Genomic DNA, 20,549 nt, shown 5'->3' with positions numbered 1-20,549 from the left:
TTTAGCGCGAAATTCTCCGAATTTTACATGTGAAGGAAAAACAAACATGGCGGCTGTTGAATCCAGTAGTGGCACCGAAACTGAAACCGATAGTGAATACCAAGAGCCTAATATCAAATTTATTTCAGACGAATTTCCTAAAGTTATTCTTCGTCGGAGTGCTCGCCAGAGTAAGCATTTAGATTATCCTAAACATAAATTTGTTTTTCTAATACTGCAATCCAAGTCAGTCTATTCATATTTTCAGTGCTGCAAAATAATAACGACCCGTGGCCGTAGCGTGCTGGTGATCGGTTTGTAATTGTCGGACACTTTTTGGCTACCAATGATCATTTTAAAGGTTAAATACTCCTCTGCCCTCTAGCGGGCTGAAATTTTACACAATTAAGGCAGGGTTTTATGATATTCCTAAGAACCTGATTCCTTATAAAATCAGTTCGGCAAATTGCATAGATCGCAACGTTGCAATATTCCGCAACGTTGCAGTTTTTCGCAGCATTTCTCCAGGGTTGCGCTGCTATTTTACGCAACGCTTCCAATTGAAGCTTGTGATTTTAAAAATTATGAGCGCCTACCAATTTTCTTTCTAACTAAGGCGGTCATCGAAAAAATGCTCTGTTCGCGTCGCAACGGGTGTTAAAAATGCATGCAGGCGGACGGACGGGCAGTCAAAAACATTCCCGGGTTTTTTTACGTCCCTGCCGGTGCACCCGACAGTCGGGTGCTGTTGTCGGGTGCTCGAAGTTAGAAATTTTAACACCCGACAGTCGGGTGCACTTTGTCGGGTGCTATATCTTTGACGCTCTTAACAGCACCCGACATGTAACGGGCGGGTGGCGATTTCCGAAGGGCGGAAAAACGGGTTCTTTTTACTACCGCCGCCCCGCCCGTAGTGGGCACGCGGCGTTTTTGACGAAATTACTCTCTTGTCAAACCAATCTCTCTTTGGTTGAAAAATGTGATTTCTGATTCTCGGGTTTTGATGTTCTTGGGAGAAGTTCACGGATTAACGTTTTTTCTTTCTTTTTATTCATTCATGCGTGATGAGCGACTTGTAAAACAACGACACGACGATGAAGACAAATAGAGATGTTTCATCAATGAGTCACCATATCAACGCAACCTTCACTAGTACTTAGGTAGGCAAAAATCCATTCTGGGTATTAAGTTTATCTAGGTAGGTTTTCCCTCTTTTACCTACCTGAAAATCGTGTGTCATTAAACTCTTAAGTGACGTTCAATTTATATGAGCTGACTGAGTAACTTCGTCAACTAGACGCTATATATCACCTGGGTTTTCGTTTTCTACCAAAAAGCTACTACTATGCCGAATTTTTTGTTCTATCTTTTTAGCGTACCACCACCAATCTTATACAACAATTGCGTACATACAAACTGTTTGGATGGCTGGGGACAACGTGTGTGTTATGCTCAAAAGAAGAAAATTGGACAACAATCTTTTCATAATAAAAACCATGTTCTAGACGTCACGGTTCCGTATCGTTCCAAAACGAAACGGTTCTAAAACAAGTTTGAACGCCAAAATTTGAAAAAAAAGAAAAAAAGGAGACGTTACAAAGCAAAACAGATCGGAAACAGTTTCGCTCCACTATATTTTCAACGGAACGGAACTGCTCCGTTTTCTTGCTCCGAAACGCTCCGAAACCAATATGAACACCACCCTCGCGGAAACACGTAACGTAAACGTAACGTCTGAACATAGTCTTACAGACGATCTTTGAAATACATACAATTAAAAATATGTAAAATAATAAATTATATATAAGGCCATTTGATCATCAATGCATTCCCTCTGTTTTCTTTCTGAAAGAGATAGAAAGTAGAAAGATTTATTAATAAGACTACCATCCTCTTCACGATTTTGAATCTCTTGTCTATCCACAGCTTTAATATCCATTGCATTATGTCTGAGATTATAAGCCCGATAAAATATTTTTAAAAGTATCCATAAAGTAACTAATTTAAAAAAAATTCCTCTCTCCGGAATTACGCATCTCTACAAGCCATTTAGAACGCCATGGAAATTACGTCATTATGAAACTAAATATCAGATGAGACAAAGCTATTTATAACACGATATTAAAGGTAATTAACGTCTTACCTGGACAAACCAGTACCACGTCAGCGTGTTTTGTCATCATCAGAATGTCTAAAAAACGAAGAAAAGAAGAGAGGAAAAAGCGAGCGGATTGTCATGTCTCAAACCTTAACACGGAGAAATAGATTGACCATCGAGTGCAGGCTGGAATTTAAGAATATCGAAATTGATATGATCAAAGTACAGAATCAAAAGAAAGACACGCCAAATTTTTTACGAGTAAAATGTAAATATCGAATTAAAAATGATTACCTGTTTTGCTATTTGATTCATTTTCTCTTATTTGCGACTCTAAATAAAAAGAATGATATTGAGATTTAGTTGACATGAGAGGTTAGCTCCCAGAGGTAAAGGTTAATGTCAGGTATGGCGTTTCTATCGTATCGATCAGTAACGTAAAAAAAAACCTAGGATACACGGGACGAGGTTGCGCCCAAACTCGTACCCAGAGCCACTTGCATCGCACTTTTTAATTTTACTTATGGACGCGATACAATCGTTCCACGGATAACAGAGCGCTATCAGAATGATAAATTAAAAAAGCAAACTAAGGGACTGGGTTCCAGTTTGGGTGATAGTTGCCCTTATTACGCCGAAGCTTATTTTTCTACTCGAAGATCTCTATTAAACCCATCGCTGATCCAATTTACACGCCGGCCCTTTTCCGCCAGTGACGAGAAATAGCGCCTTATAAGGGCCGATGATGTTCATATCATTTGACTGACGCCCATAGCATCGGAAAAGATGGCGGGAAATAGTATAGGGCGTAAAACCGCCAAATGCCCATCAGGCGGTGTCGGGTGTTGATTGTCGGGTGTTCTCAATAAGTTAGGAATTTTAAGCACCCGACTGTCGGGTGCACTATTTGTCGGGTGTTTTCGCAAATTTAGAAATTTCAGCACCCGACAAAACACCCAACAGCACCCGACTGTCGGGTGCACCGGCAGGGTCGTGTTTTTTTAATCATGCCAGTAACTCAGGGGCGGGTGGTAACACAAGCAAAACTATTTTTCGATGGTCGTCAGAGCAATGAGAAAAAAGCTATACTTTAAAAGAACAAATTGCTTTTCCCAGATTTTTTTCCGCATCTCCGCACCGGAAAATCAGCGGAAAATTTGATGCGGGCGGGTGACGCGAATAGAACAATTTTTCGATGACCGCCTAAACACATGCAAAATCAGGAATAAACTTGCTTCCTTGAACAAAGTAGCGCTTTTTTGAACAAAGTAGCCTTAGCGTCAAGAATGATTGTGAATAATTGCTAGGTAGGAAATTAAAATGCTAGGGTGAAAAGTTTCCTTTTGAGTTGTTCTTCAAAATGCACATTATTTTGGGACCCCGGTCCAGGCCCTGCGATGCCGGTTTTAGTCCATAGGCTAGGGCTGCGAAATTATGCAGTGATAAAGCTGCGGAATTTCGCAGTGTTGCGGAATATTACAACCCAAAAAATGAGAAATTACGCAGCGTTGCGGATCTATGCAATTTGCTGAACTGAAATGACAATAAATTGTCCTGTAACATGAAAAGTATGGACAACACAATGTCTATTATTGGACCAAGTAAAATAATTGAAAAATTTCTTACTTCACACTCTGAAAGAAAAGAGGCCAGAGTAAAATTTGTATGTGGTTTAGTTTTGGTCATCATGTCCAACAGAAATAAAATTTGTCAAAAAAATTCTGTCGGTCATTGAGTCTATATTTTTTCTAAAATTATACAATCTTGAAAGTTTGGAGAAAGTAAGTAGATAAAAGAGATCTTAGAAACATTATTGAAAGCTATGAAGATAGCAAGTTTATAAACGTGATCTTAGAAACACTCTTGAAAGTTATAAAGATAGCGAGTGGATAAACGAGATCTTAGAAACACCCTTGTAAAAGTTACGAAGAACCCAAGTAGTTAAAAGAGATCTTTGAAACACCCTTGAAAGTTACAAAGATAGCATATGGATAAACGTGAAGATCTTAGAAACACCTTTGAAAGATACAGACAACGTGAGTTGATAAACAAGATCTTACAAAGCCCCTTGAAAGTTAAGAAGAATACGAGTCAATAAAAAAAAGTGAACTTAGAGCTATTCATAAAAGTTACAAAGAGAGCAAGTTGATAAATGTGATCTTATTAGAAACACCCTTGAAAGTTATGAAGAAGAACACAAGTTGATAAAATAAAGTGATCGTAGAAACACTCTTGGAAGTTACAAATAACGCAAGTTGATAAAAGTGAAGTTAGAATCACTTTTGAAAGTTAGGAAGAAGGCAACTTGATAAAAATGCTCTTGGTAATCTTGGTGATCTTGTTACAGTTACGAAGAAAGCGAGTTGATAAAATTACAAAGAACACAGTCAATTAATGTAGACTTTAGGAACGCTCTTGAAAGCTAAAAAGGAAGTGAGAAGTAGAAGAGTACATAGAATGAACCCCTGCCCCCCCCCTGAGCTTACTCAGGTGAGTTAAGGAAAGTCCAAAACCTATTTCCCGATTTTTCCACCGCTTCCCATTCTTCCTTAACTCCGGTATGTAGCTCAGAAGAAGCGTATTAATGAGAGGATTTCAGAAAGTGATGGGCCGGAAATTTAAATTAAGCCAATCTCAAGATATCAACCAAAAACTGATTTTGACATTATGAAATACATTGAAAAAACAAGTCATAAATAAGATTCAAATGACGTCATTATTGAAAACAGCGATAACTTCAAGTCTATTAATGCAATCAACACCAAATTTTGACTGGAGACGTAGATTAACGATTCAAAAATATTTGTTGAGAAATTTTTAAAATTTTAAGATGACGTCATTTACTGTCGGTAAAAACTAAAATACGTCAAATAATGATGACGTCATCAAAAAATTTTTTCATGCATTATTTCAAAATCAACAATCAACGTCTCCAGTCAAAATTTGGTGTTAATTGTAGTAATAGAATCAAAATTATCGCTGTTTTAAAAAACGACGTCATTTAACTTGTCTTTTTGACGTGTTTTTTCAACGTATTTCCTAACGTCAAAATCAGTTTTTGGCTGATATCTTGAGATTGGCTTAATTTAAATTTTTGGCCCATCACTTTCCGAAATCCTCTTATTAATACGCTTCTTTTGAGCTATATACCAGAGTTAAGGAAGAATGGGAAGCGGTGGAAAAATCGGGAAATAGGTTTTGGACTTTCCTTAACTCACCTGAGTAGAGGGGATAAACCATTTTTTCTATCATTCTAACGAAAAGATTTATATGAAATTCCAAGGATGAAATAATCTATCACATCTCTGTCTGATTCAGGTCAAATTCAACTTTGTGTTTAACTTTTTTTTGTCTGAAGTTCAACCAAAATGAGCTTTTCAACCTCTTTGGCTTTAACATTGAATTAGGTTTCTTGATTGTACTTCCTTCTAATTGTTTTAAGCTTATTGGGCTGACCTTCCAGCCCAGCTGGTTTATTGGTTTTGCACCTCGTTGTTAAGATGTTGTCTTGAAATTGAAAACTAAAACTTTGCTTTGACTGCTGAATTTTTCAAGGCTTTAAAATTTACAAAAAAATATTCAACAAAGGATTTTCCTTATAAAATACAGCTTAGTTATTTTCCTTGGGAAATACAAATAAACTTTTTTAATAGTATTTTTTTCCTTGAAAAATACAAATTAAAACACTTGAGAAGTAGGATTATACCGTTCAAAAATAATTTTCAAAGTTGAAAGGTACTTGATAAACAGTTTCAATTTCTTAATAAAATTTAAAATCGACCGTAAGCAACCGTAGTGCAGTGGTAGAGCATCCAGCTACAGTTTGCAAGGTTGTGGGTTCAATCCCAAGCCAGGTCATACCAAAGATTCTCAAAATGGTACTTAAAGCCTCTCTGCTTGATGCTCAGCAATTAAGAGAAGGATCGAGGGTAAGTAGAGATTATTCAGGGAGAAAGAGTGGTGCCCTCCCCTACCTTCGGGTAGATAGCTATCAAAAGAGGAGCCTTCAGGTCGCCTCCGAATGCGGTCGCATACTTACTTACAGACTTACTTACAGACTTACTTACTAAAATCATTTTTGCTTGATAGTAACAAGAGAAGAGGAACAAGAGGAAGAAAAGATTTCTAATGAAGCGGAAGCAGACAAAATAAAAGAGCAAAAACTTTTGAAAACTCGAGGTTTGTTATATTTGAAATCCAAGGATAATTCAATTTTTCTAATCTTTCTTTTCTAACAAATGTTATTCATGTAGCCAATGATACTTCATCCATTCTAATTTGCGTTGGCGTTCAGCTATTGCCAATGCAAATGCCGATGTAAAAGTGCTTACTGTACTATAGAACCCAGAATCTTTTGCCGATGCAAATAAATCTGAGTTAGAAAGGCTGCACTTTTCCTGATAACTTACCTGTTTTTTTAGTTCTTCAAGCAAGTGGCAGTGATTTGGGACAAGCTATATTTGGTTTCAAAACACCAAAAAGAAAAGAAGCATTAGTCAATGCAGGTACTTTTAGTATTGTTTTATCTATGGCGGTGTATCCATAAAATGGTTTTATTCCAAAAAAGAAAAGATTTTCACTTTCTAATTTAGAAAAATTAACAAAATCTTTTTTTAAAGTATATTGTATATATTTGGAAAGCTCTCAAATAATTAAGATTAGAGATATATTGCAAGTATAGGTGATTTCAGTACCTAACTCGAGATATTGAGCTTCAAAAAGCGCAAAAACTGGACAAAATAGCTGTTTCTGGCTGAAAAACACGGTTTTCAAGGGTTAATATCTCGAGTTAGGTACAGAAATCACCTATACTTGCAATATATCTCTAATCTTAATTTTTTGAGAGCTTTCCAAAAATATACAACAGGTCTCCTTTTTCTCGAGCTAAAATTTTCATTAATTTTTAACCCTATGATTTTTGCCTGAGACCGTCATATTTGTCCGAAAATCACACCAAAGTGTCCGAAAAAAAATTGGAAACATAGTAATTTCGATTCCCCTACCCCTGAGCTTTCCAAAAATGTATAACAAGTGCTTCTAACAAAACAGTGGAGCAATTCCAAAAAATCGAACAAAATTCCCCCTACTATAATTCCAATCCTTGACTCATCTGAAACCTCTTGATTACGATTTGGTAGCTAGTGTATTTTCTATGAGTTTTCTTGAGGGATGTATCTACTTTATTGGTCCATTTTACAATATTACCAATTTTTCCAATTTTCTCGTTATCTGTCCTTTTCATCCTTGTCCCTTGCATTTTTGAATATTTCTATTGTATGTATATATTTTTTAGCACAAAATTCAATTCAGAGTGGGAAGAAATCTACATCAAAGCCACGAACAAAAAGCAGAACAAACGTATCTAAGGAGAAAGGTACCTTAATTAATTCCATTAATTTTCACTTGCTCAGTAAATTTGGATTTGCGCACCCTTGAAAGGCATGAAATCAAAGGTTTTACTTGCTTTTAGTGCTAATATGATATTCCTGCATATTTATAGTTGTTACTAATTCGTACATACACAATATTCAAATATTCTTCTTATATGAGATACAGATTTTTGAAAATACTTGATTTTTTAACTTTCTTTTGGAGATAAAATATTCTGTTTAACTATTTTCCTGATTGATTATATGACCAGATTTTAAAACTTTATTTTTCATTTTATTTAACAGCTCCAGGCAGAAAACCATTAAAGACGGTAATGATATAATCAATTTACTACATAATAATAATTTCCAAGTACACATTTTTTCTAAAGCTTTTTCTTCAAAAGATACCTAGCTGGTGACTTGAAATCCTTTTTTTTTTTTGTGGGTTTCCAACACATTAAGTCACCTTCTAGGGAGGCCCTAGGGAGATTTGCATGAATAGGTGAATGGGCTTTTTTGCTTGCGTGAAAAAAGTTGTGTGAACGTGAAAATCCACTTTTTTATTGCTGCACGCCAATTTTCTCTTTTTCTGCTAATTATATGCAAATTTCCTGATTTTCAAATGTATCGCCATTTTTTTCTGAAAAAACGCCACTTGATCTTGTTGTTTCAAATCACTCTTGTATAAATACTCTTACCCAGAAGGAAACGCAAGATATAAAATAATGTCGTATCAGTGAAAATACTACACTTCTTTATTTCTAGCTCAATAAGAAGACACCATTTTTTGTACAAGGTATATTATGATGGTTATATTTTACTCCTTGACTTTAATCCTGAATTACTTAATATGAAAATGAGTATTATTGAAACCATAATTTTTGGATGATTTAGATCAAACAAAGCAACCATACCAGCTCAGCTTTGAGGTTGAATCCGAAAATTGCAACACATTCATTAAACTAGTTTTTATTGTGTCCGTTGGTATTAAAAAGTTCTACTCAGTTTTCGTCCCACACCTATAACAGTTTTCCATCAAGTTATATACGTACTGAAAGAAGATAGACTATCTCTTCTATATGAATTTCTTCATTTATATATTCTTTTTTAAGACCAAGCTGGACCAAGTAGTGTCGAGGCTTTCCTCCCTCTTGGTTTTCTTTAAAGCTTAACTCCAGAGGAGTCACTCACTGAATTCTCTAGGGAATTTTCCTTCTGTCCACTTCTTCTTTCAGTCTGCGCCACAATTAGTTTTATGGCGTGAGATGCTAGGCAATTTGATCCGTCTAAATCTGACTGCACCCTAGGCAGTATGTAGTTTACTGATGAGGCCTTATAAGGACGAAATGCATACAAGGAAGATAGTTGGACAGAAATTCTATGAATTGGCTTCAAATATATACATACACTTTATCATATCCTATATAATTATTTATTACTTTATCAAAAATGAGAATATTGAAGTAACCCAGATCTAAAAGACTTATAATTTTTGACGATGATCACAACAATAAAAACACCTTCTCAAAATTACTTTTTTTAGAAAAGGACAACGATTCTGGAGGATATATTTCTTTACAGAGGCTAAAATCAAAAAAAGTATATCAAATACAATTTTGAGATCATTTTTGGTGCAAAAATTTTTATTTGTTTAGAAAATGGTGGAAGCGACTTGAGTGACGAGAGTGAGGATTCTGAGGAAAGCCAAAGTGAGGATGAAGAAAATGAAGATAGTAAACAAACGTGAGTTGTTGGTTATTTTTACAGGGGTCCGAAAGGGGATTAGCAAAGGTCTTATTTAGTTAGGATAAAAATGGTGACGGGAAAATCGCCCTTACATTAAGGTGTTAATCAAAATATTAGGTATCTAATAAAATATTAGGTATCAATGGATATGCAAGGTTATCTTAAGACTTTGATCGAGTTGGATAATCTTAATGTTGATGGGCGAAATTCCCCGATGCAAATTTCCTAGAATTATAATGCGCCGGTATGAAAATTCGGTTCCCTGCCTCAAGTACATGTTCACGCTAATGAATACGGTAGGATTGCTAAGAATTCATTCGCCTAATATCTAGAATTTGCGGGCGTTAATTTTTCATTCACCAGCCTATCAAAAATAAAGCTAAATCCCCGAATTAGGTAGAGTAACTTCCATCAACTTCTTGAATAAGAATTGGATTGGATTGGAAGTTAAACAATGTACAATAATGCATGGGTCAACTTTTTTGCAATGAGTTTTATTTGTAAAGATAGATGTATCCCCTCACAATACCCAAATATTGACAGTAAACAAAACTATTTTTCTAAACTTTTTCTTTCTTTGTTTAGGGCTTCAAAGGAGCTGACGGTATGTGTTTATTCCAGTGAAAAAGTTTTTAAAAGAACGTCCGAAAAAGCTTCCATATTGAAATCATGTACAGGGTGCGCAAAGAAAAAGCATAGATGTTTGTCAAGATATTGTGAGTTTGCGGTTAAAGATTTTTGTTTATTTATTTTTTCTTATTCTATAGAGAAAAGCTCGACTTAAATTTTGGTATGTAAAACTTTGAAATCGATTCAGTCAATCAAAAGTTATGCTTAAAAACTGAAAATTTTTACCTACCCAAAATGACAAAATTCATTGAAACGGTATTCAAAATTTCAATAAAGAATCAACACTATTATTAAAAGTAATTTAATTAGAATGAGATTTTCAAACATTATTTTGGGGGGAATAATTGTTTTTATTTTTTTGCAATCCTAAAAGTACCATATCGTATAAAAAGGATCCAAATAAAGTCGTGTGAAACTGAACTAATGGCATCAAAGTATCAATATGTGGCATTCCGATGGCTTTCTTAAACTTTCAGTGGTTTCTTTGGGTTTTTTAGTTATTTTACCAACATTTTTTTATCTTTTTAATGGAAATTGTCCCGTTCTGAGCAAATTATGTGCTTCAGAGACCTTAAATCAGCCATTTCAAACTTCAAACTTTAGGGCTATTCAACTCTTTAAGGGGTAATTAACAGAGAGAGGGTTTTGCTCACTGTTGTTAATGAATTTTTCTCATTTTGAATAGGTAAAAGATTTTTAAACATAACTTTTTTTTGACTGAGACAATTTTAAAGTTTTATGTACCAAAATTTACAGTAGTGGTGAACAAAGTAAAGAATGGATCTGATTGGTCGATGGAATGTCCTTCAGTCTAAAGAATTATCCAGGCTAGTTCAATTTATTCCAATGAAGTACTTGATAGGACTTGTAAAAGTTGTGTTTTCTGTGTTTTGTGTGTTCGATCCGATTTTATGATAGGGGGGGGGGTTCACGTTTGGCGGAGGAGCGGAATCGGCCCTTTTTTCGGACGGAGTGGCGGAATTTGGCGAAAATTTAGACGGAATTACGTAAATTGGGTTCTCTGACGGAGACGGAAAATTAGACAATTTTAGTGCGGAAAAACGGAATTTCGCAAAAGAAATTGCGGAATTTCGGAAATTGTAAAAGATATTCCAAGTTTGCGGAATTTTCGACAAAAATATTGAATTTCAAAGGAATTTTCGGTGACGGAATTTTGGTTCAATTTAAGACGGTTTGACGGGAATTGGAGAAAAAATTGGCGGAATTGCGGAGTCGGGTACCCCCTCCCCCATGATAGGACTTGCAAATGTTGTGTTTTCTGTGTTTTGTGTGTTCGATCCAATAGCTGCAAAAAATTCATTTTTTATGATCGGACTTGCAATTGTTGTGTTTTCTGTGTTTTCTGTGTTATATGTTATTGATTTGATTCTTATAAATTATATGCTTATAAGAAAAATAAATATTCTCATATTGCGCGCCATCCTTTGTTTACTTTGTAAGTAATTACCGGAGTGAATATCACCGTCTATTAAGAGTTATTGATTTGATTCTTATAAATTATATGCTTATGAGAAAAATAAATTTGCTCATAATACTTTCGCTAGGCGAAATTAACAAGACACACAAAACGGGCACAAAACACAGAAAACACAACATTAGCAAGTCCTATCATAAAAAATTAATTTTTTGCAGCCAATCGATCAACACACAAAACACAGAAAACACAACATTTGCAAGTCCGATCATAAAAAATGAATTTTTTGCAGCTATTGGATCGAACACAGAAAACACAACTTTTACAAGTCCTATCTAGTCCTTTGGTGTTCGGGCTCATACTTTATTGGAATAAATTGAACTAGCCTGGATGATCCTTTAGACTGAAGGACATATTCCATTGACCAATCAGATTCATTCATACTTTGTTCACCTTAACCCAAAATTTAAGGTGAGGTTTCCTCTATTTATGTTTATGTTCCAAAATTTAAGGTGAGGTTTCCTCTATAGAATAAAAAAAAATAAAAAAACGAATCAACAAAACATCTTTAACTGTAAGCTCGCAATACCTTGGCAAACATGTATACTTTTCCTTGGTACACATGTTTTTTTTTTATAAGCAAGTGTATGCCCCTTGGTCAGGCTCGTGTATGCTTAAGTTCTCAAAGCATCCAGGCATAGTTTATGCTTATTATATGCTTAAGAATCATGCTTATGATTCACCCCGAGCCAAGTTTTTAATGAAATTTCGGAAATTTTGTAAAAATTTGTTCAGATTTTCGGAGCAGTGGAATGTAGCTAGCCGTGGAATGTCTTATTTTTTACTTCAATTTTAGGTCAAGTACTTGACCTCTACCAAACCTTTTTTAAACAGATAAAAATGACCACTTGAAAAATATTTTAGGCTGACATATATGCTCATGTTATGCTTAAGAATTCTGCAAATCTGAGCCTTCATATGCTTATAAGCGTTATGCTTATAAAAAAAAAAACATGCATCCGGTATATTTAAAAACTCAAGAACTCAATTTTCTGTTGTATCAACCTTTTGTAATATCCTGATATTTTTTTGGTATCATAGGCATCAGATATCCTTGATGAGTATTTTGAAATCCACTCAGCCAAGAACAGGACAACGACTTCAGACAAGACGTTATCAAGACTGACAAACCCTAAACTGCAACAAAAGGTACTAAAATATTTTATCACGTTAAAAACTATAAGTCTTCAATAAAACGGAACCTCTTAAACCACCCTTTTCATGCCATTCCAGTGCATTAATGCCACTGAAATAGCTAGTATTTTCAACCATTTCGAAAGCTGTCTACTCGAAGGTTGGATAGGCTGCCACTCTTTTCCCTAGATTTCTCCATTCACTTAGATTCACTTGCAATTCTTCTCTTAAAGTCCTGGGTAGGGGTTACACCACTGTCTCAAAGCCCCGGTGGACCTTTTTTCTCAATGGGGATAAAATTTCTTATTGAAATCCTAATAGGGATAGAAATTCTATTGTTCCAAGGTTAAAAAATCCAGTTGGGATGGTTTTGGAGTGCAATTTTTAAACATTGAATTTCGAATGGGGATGAAATCAAAGTCGATCTTCCAGTGGGGCTGAAATTCTGAAATTCTAGAGTATTTTCCCACTGTGGACGTAATTTCTGCCGAATTTTCCAATGGGCTGGGGTCCCAGCGTGTCTGCGTGTGGGGTTGAACCCACAATTGTGACACAGGTTGAATCCACAATCTTGTGCACCTTAACTTAAAGTTCTACCTCTAAACAAAGGTTCACTTGTTTTCCCTCATCAGGATATCATCAGTCATTTGAAAGAAGTTCAATCAACTCATATACACGAAACAGCCAAACTAATTCAAATGCATTCCTGCTATTTTCAAAACTGGATGTTTCAAATGCTGTAAATATATTCTTAATTCGATTTTTTCGGTACTTTTCGCACTTTAAAAGGTCTTGTTCCAAATTTGATTTAACTTAAGTTATAACAGGCTTAGAAGCACAAGATAATGCAAGGAATTTAATTTGCACAGATGTCAGAGGGAAGGAACTCCAATGAATATTTTTGTCATATTTTATTCAATATTTCTTGTTTGGAGAAAGTGTTGAATTTTAAATATTTCTCTCAAGGAATGGTTTCAATGTTCTGTTGTATGGCTTTGGATCAAAACACAAATTATTGGAGGAATTTCGTAAGAGACATTTGAAGGATCAATGCCACATAGTCATAAACGGATTTTTCCCAAGCATTACCATCAAACAGGTATCAATTTTTAAAGAGCCATAGAGCCATGTGCCCACTTTTTTTTTGATACATTTTGATTTAACCCCTGTATCACAAACCCAGTTGTAACCCGCATTCCAGATAATAAAGCGTCCCCATTGCGAAACTCATTGAACTCTCATCCCCACAGGGAAAGTTATTCTTATCTTAAGAATCCCCACTGTATTTCTGAGCTTTAAATAATAGAAATGAAAATCACCATCTCAGCGATTTTCCATTCTTAAGACCGGTCTCCACTTGTGTTCGCTGCGATCGCACCTTATAGTTTCAATCCTTTTTGCTCGGAAAAAAGATTACGTAATAAAAATTTAGCGCGCGCTCGAAAAAGAAGTCGAACACATTTCAACTTTTTCCAATCGTTATGTCGGATCACGCCAATGGAGTTGTTTCATTTTTCTTTTGACCAATAGCATGGAAACTTTGCTCGAAAAAGTGCGATCGCAGCGCGCGCAAGTGGATATCGGCCTTTAGAGGCATTGAGCTATTTCATTTTATCCTCACTAGCCTAGACTAGCATGCTAGACGACTAATTCAGACATAATTGAAATAAACCAGCCGAGGCTGGAAGGTCAGCCAATAGAGCTTAGCTAGATAGCTTTAATAAGTGGGTTAACAGATGTAAGAGATGTACTGAAACAGAGTAGACTAAAAATGTTGAATAAAGTACAAAATGTGAAACATTTGATAACAAGCCTGAGAGCTCCTTCACACCTCCCCCCCCCCCACGAGAAACTCAAAGTATACTTCTCTTTAGCATTGTAGCACTGTTTTTATGACATCAAACAATTAAGCTATAGTTCATTACTATAAAATAAAAGAGAAACATAGTGTAATTAAACTTTTTGTTAATTTCATTCCAGTCAGTTATGATACATTTTTTCTGTTCGATGTAGACAATATCCATATCTGACCAAAGTGTTATACTAGAAATAAATAAGAAAATTGCCAAAACGTCAGAAACTGTACTTTTTGTTTTACTTGATAAAACTCCAATTTCACTTTAAACTAACAAGCTACAAACTTTAAGTCACAAAGCGCAAACTCCAGAAAAACACAATTTGCATCAAAAACTTTACAAAACGTAGTTCATATTTATAACATTTCAACAGGAACTGTATTTTGGTAGACTTGGTCAAATTACAGAAACCATTTATCAGTTATCTGCAAGGGCAATGAGTTACGTAAAAACTGACTGTCAAAGCCAAAATTTGGCAAGGTCAGAAAAACATAATTTGCATCCAGTCTGCGTAAATAAATTTTGTAGTTTAGTCGCAAATGATAATCGAAAGCAAAACTTAAAATTCATAACTATGCGGGGAAGCTCATTTTTCCCTCGTTTTGCTTTAAACTCCCTTTTGATTGGTCTATGAATTTGGGCAATCGCCTTACCGCCTTAGCGGAATAAACACACGACCATAATAAATAAATTCAGCAAGGCAGCGAAGTAGCAATTAATTTCAACTGGGAGTCCTCTCTTCTGTGCCAAGCACTGGCAGTGTTTTTTAAACTTTAAAACAATGTTAAATGAAGACCAGATGGATCTGTTGTTGTGTAACTTGGCGATATAATTCATTAAATTCTAGAAACCATATTTTTCATAACTTTCTGCAGTCCGCTTTCTGCAAGTCTGATAAGAGATATGTATAAACTGTTATCGCCATTCATTCCATTCCATTATTCGGTCAAAACGTGCGCCAAAGTTAGGAAAGGTTAGAAAAACACAATCTGCGTCCGGAACTGCATGAAAAATAGTTTGATCAATTTCAACAAGAACTGTATATATTAATATTAATATAATTGATCAAATTCCAAAGACCATTTGTCATAATTTTGCAAGTCCAATAATAGGAGATGTGATGTCATCATTTGGTTCCCGTCATCTGACCGACCCTGATTTACGGTCAGCAGGTAGAGTTGGAGAGTCGGAAAGCTTTTCCGCTGCTTTGCTGGATTTCCACTGTCGACCTCTGCACGCTCTGTGTTTACAAGTTTTCAAATCGAAGTAGCAAGCCACATGCTAATGGAGAGTAAACCGAAAACCAGTTTATCCACGGTTTCTCAATTTCTTAATTCGGATCAGTCCACACGACGGATTCCCTTTCAACAAGATGTAGCTACTTCTTAAAAGAAAAATATTTTCAACCGAATGACCGAACGACCCCCACTTTTTAAAGTAGAAATGACGGGAACCAAACAATTTTTTGCGATTCGCCTTAGTCCAAAAAAGCACAATTGCATCCAGTCTTTATCAAATTTAGACAGTAGCTGTACTTTTGTAAACTTTATCAAATTCCAATAACATTATAACACCATCAATCCCACCTAGAGGCAAACAAGAAAAATATGTTTTTATTGCAAAAACTAATAAAAAGCAGCAATAAAAAGTATCAGAAAATTCAACATAAACAAAAACTTGAGCAAACGGCTTTAAAGCTTCAAAAGATGTAGAAAAAGAATCCCCTTGATGAAAATCATGTGTTTGATTTGCCGAGTTAAAAAATAAATGACAGAAATTGAAGCTTGCAACAGATTTATACTGGAAATACTTTGGTACAACACTGACTTTTATCACATCTGACTATCGCTTGAGCCGCCATCTTGAAACACCACATTATGATCTGTTAAAACAACGTACGCTAAAAGTACCCAAAAAGTTAACCCGATCGGAAGAAAGTTTAGAAATCAAAGTGAGCACATTATGATCTGTAAAAACAACGTACGCTAAAAGTACCCAAAAAGTTAACCCGATCGGAAGAAAGTTTAGAAATCAAAGTGAGATCGGAAAATCGGATTTTTTTTTTGCCGTCTTATGATGATGATGGAACTGGAAAATTTTACCTATTTGAATGCTCAGCTTAGGCTGACCAATAAAGCAAACATTAATGGAAGGAACAAATTGTAGTCGGTACAAACTATTATCGTGTAACACCTATATTATTGTATTACACGGGTAGTAAAATACTGCAGTCTACCACTATCTAAAAGATTATAAGCAGCTCACTGAGTAAGAAGGGTGGTTAGATCATAGATTAGGCGACTTTGTTTTACGAAGAACTTTACTCGCTATGATTTAGATCTTGAATATGATAACAGAAGATCTTATGAATAGTCAACTTTCGATACGAAATACAATCGATCAAGCAAATCACATAAAGAAGTTTTACGATGTCGGTATGGAATTCAACCTTACTTAAATGTCAGAAATTTTGCCGCGGTCAAAAATTTTCCTGATTTTGTTTAAACAGTCGCGAAAATAAATCAATACTAATTGCTGAGCGAATTAATTCCTGCAAGAGTATTTCAAATTCGCGAATTTTTTTAACTTTTTTAAACACCCCTGGGTAAATTACCATAATCTTTAGATCGTATTAATCGACAGAAAATGACCAAACAATTGACTGAAGTTGAAGGGTCTATAGCATGTTTCCGATTATCTATCTCAGGTAGGACCATTCAGCATGTTGCTTGTCCATTTTTAGATAAGCACGGCAAGCTATTTCTCTTGATACACAACATTGATGGCCAAATGCTTCGATCGAAAAATGTGAGAATGATTTTTTTTTAATTTTACGTTGTTCTTGCTAATAAGATCTCAAACAGAAAACTTTGCAGAAATTATTCTAAAGGAAGAATCTCTTAGAATGTGTGCTCTTTTTAATAAGTTTAATCATGACCTAGTGTGAGATAATTACTTCAATGCAAGACAAGACATGGGTCGTTCGTAACGTAAATTATGAAAAGACCTGTTATTGTGTCAATGCTCTGCTGGAGTCTGTAACGTCAAGTTGAGGTTATTACTGAAAAATAAACAAATGATTTGGATCAATTTCATAATACAGGTACAGGGAGTGAGTGTCGGTTATTTCATATTCGTAATGTTCTTAATGAAACGAAATTTTATAGATTTATTCTGTTCTAAATTTTTGTCTTTTTTCCAGGTTCAATCAATATTAAGTTGCTTGGCTTCTGCGAAAAATATTCATATCATCTCATCTATAGATCACATCAATGCACCTCTAAGTAATTTGGTTCATTCAGATACCTTGTCTTTTATAATTTTTCTTTGCAGTGTAATTGTTTCAATTGATCATTGAGAGAAATTTCTTAGTATGTCTACTATTAACCTGTTGACTCTGTATTTTGTCTCTTTTCAGTTGCTTAACTTACGTGGTAGCAACGGATAACATTTTGCCGTTGACAAATCAAAAGAGCTTAGAATCAAAAAATTAGTGTCTGAGAAATCTAAGAGATTTTCTGTCTAGTTAGCCTTAAATTTGGGATTGGCCCTTTTGCATAACATAGTGATCTAACTACAAGAAACAGGGTCAATCTCAAAAATTTATGCTCAGACAGACAGAAAAATTCTTAGTTTTTTCAGGCAATAATTTTGAGATTGTGCCTTTTGATTTGTCAACGGCGATTTTTGAATTACAGAAGCGTTAATTAAAATGTCTTTTCGATTCGAGAATTGAGGGCCTGGTCACGATTAGCGAAGTATTATAGTAAAGTCTTTTGATTTCTAATTTATAGTTTGGGATCAAAACATTTCAAGCCAATTTAATTGGTTATGGCATGATTGTACCACTTACGACGCATACAATGAAGAAACGTCTTACGAGAATTCACTTATGGTCCAACAGTCCGGTTCTCTCGCTTTGAGCTCGCTTATTCACGTGTTGCGAAGTTTGACTCCTAATGCAAAAGGGATCTTCAGGCTTTTAGTTGATATACAATTGGACAATGAAGATAACTCAAGCTACCAAGGTTAACTTTCATAACTGTTTGTGAGATATTCTCATTTTCGGAATTTTCCAAAACATCTGACAGCCTATTTAATATAGCCTTTCTGCATCCAATCTTTAACCCTTTAGGTGCCAATGTCGTATATATCAGACATGGGCTATGTAGGAGCCCTCCTGTAATGCCCAGTTTGAGTCAGAAATCGATATTTTTGGTTAACTCGTAGGAATTGGATTGGGCTTCATGGTCAAGCGAGAAAAAAAAGTCTTTCCAGCGAGATTTTAAGCCAAAAAGTCAAAAAAATGCAAAACTTTTACAAAAATTCACTTTTTTAAGATTTTGACCGTTTTTGGTCAACAAGTGATCCAGGAACTTCCAAATTTGGCCCTGCTTTTCTTGATTCTGTTCTCCAGCGAATTAATTTGAATTTTTACCACTGGGCACCTTTCTATCATTCAGACAGGTCCGCGCAGCGAAGACGCGTAAAAGAAAGAGGAGACTATAAGCTATCCAACGAACTATAAAGGAACTTATAACTCCTTCTAGATCCGGAGATATAAGCCTTTAAAGTTTGAACTAGCGATTTTCTTTAAAAAACTTAGAAAAAATGACCGTGGCACTCAAAGGGTTAAACGAAAAGGGCCATGCTTGAAAAATTAGTCATTCCGAGGCTATTATATTAAGGGAACTAATTTCGGAGACCAGATTTTTCTAATTTTTCCGAATCACTGAAATTATCTTTTTTTGACCTAAAGATGAACATTTTCGACAGAAATGAAAGTCTTTGTCAAAATGACGTGCAGTGTTTTTATCTTTGACTATAATGACCATTTTCACAAGAATGAAACTTCAATCTTATTAGATCAGCAACACGGTTCAAAAATATTTATCCAATCAAAAGATACTAAACAAAGTTTGTCTCTGCTCGACTACAAAAAACAATAAAAAAACACGCATTTTAGGGGTCAATCAGTTGAATACTTAGTGCTTTTTTTGTTGCAGGTTTATCTTTCACTGATTTGTATAATAGATGTCGTGAAAGGTTTCTTGTGAACAGTGATTTAACGTTGAGAGCACAACTCACAGAGTTCAAAGATCACAAACTTGTGAAAAGTAAAAAGGTAAACTTGATCAACATCCCGTACGTCTTATTCTTCAACCATGGCTCCCAGAAACGTTTTATGAACGTTTATTTAACGCTATATAGACGTCGTGAATGTTACATAGACGTGATTTGGACGTTCTGTGCCATTGGGGATAGGGTATTGAATCTCTTATGGACATCATACATAAACAGGTCGAGTACGTCATACCTGCTTAAGCTCAACCTAACATCTAATAGCACAAAATGTCGATCTAGGGATAAAAAGAGATCTTTGCTACGCTAAAACGAGTTCATTTCATGTTCAATCTAAATTAGATAAATAATTTGTTTTTCTCAAACCTTTTAAGGACAAACAATCAAACTTAGCAAAACCAATGAATTCTGAAACCGTTTTTGAATGAAGCCGCTTTGTATTTTTCTAGGGTTTCAATGGACTCGAGTATCTATCTGTAGCCTTGGATTGTGGTACCCTGAGACAATACCTAGAGCACGAGAGCTCCAATACTTGACAGATGATGCAGTAGGTGGACAAAATGTGAGGTAGGAGGCGAGCAAAGTTCTCAGGTAAGAGGACGACACATGAACTGACCTGGCAGATAATTGGTATGAAAGTTATTCAGATCTTTCTTGAAGCTCATTAATTCAAGCTCTCGACTGTAGAGCTTTATATTTAAACATGAGTTAAAATATTTTAGAATGTTGTGAGTTGGAATGGATTGTATAAAGATACTACACTAAAGAACGATTAATGACTTAAAACTCATTCTATTTAATGTCACTAAATTGTTTATAGCTATAATATGTAATAGCTTGTTTTTTAATATAAATAATGCATGAAATTATATCAAAAATTTGAAATCAAGAATATCGAAAATAAAAGAATTATGGTGGTTTTTAATTCTGGAAAATTTTTGAAACTTCGATTAAAAAGTCACTTGCTTCATGATTTGTTGAATTGAATATTCCACGTTTTGGCCAATGAAAGAAAGATTGCATATACAAAGAAACTTTAAAATGATCTTATCACGCACACTGAGACCCTGTGGCTGACCCTCGGCTTATTTCTCGGTTGGTGTTGTTTTAATGATGCTCCCAAACTTTCAAAGGTAAAAAAAGCTTTTGCATTATTG

At 35.1% G+C, this 20,549-nt stretch overlaps 1 protein-coding gene across 1 annotated transcript; it reads left to right on the top strand.

Annotated features, from left to right (window-relative positions):
- The first annotated feature begins 5 nt into the window (after window positions 1–5).
- On the top strand, window positions 6–20,301 carry LOC136808839 (origin recognition complex subunit 2-like). The gene is made up of 17 exons (XM_067065397.1): window positions 6–170; window positions 6,167–6,256; window positions 6,499–6,582; window positions 7,371–7,451; window positions 7,753–7,778; window positions 8,215–8,245; window positions 9,105–9,192; window positions 9,781–9,799; window positions 12,362–12,469; window positions 13,087–13,193; window positions 13,421–13,553; window positions 16,649–16,745; window positions 17,054–17,118; window positions 17,513–17,594; window positions 18,105–18,338; window positions 19,317–19,435; window positions 19,842–20,301. Exons 1-17 carry the CDS (start codon window positions 47–49, stop codon window positions 19,926–19,928), a joined length of 1,575 nt encoding a protein of 524 aa, XP_066921498.1. The 5' UTR covers window positions 6–46; the 3' UTR covers window positions 19,929–20,301.
- Window positions 20,302–20,549: the final 248 nt, after the last annotated feature.

The sequence above is a fragment of the Clytia hemisphaerica genome, unplaced genomic scaffold (assembly GCF_902728285.1).
Source record: "Clytia hemisphaerica strain Z4C2 unplaced genomic scaffold, Clytia hemisphaerica genome assembly, whole genome shotgun sequence".
Lineage (NCBI taxonomy): Eukaryota > Metazoa > Cnidaria > Hydrozoa > Leptothecata > Clytiidae > Clytia > Clytia hemisphaerica.
Note: the sequence above shows the minus strand (reverse complement) of the source record. Positions and strands in the feature narration are given on the sequence as shown.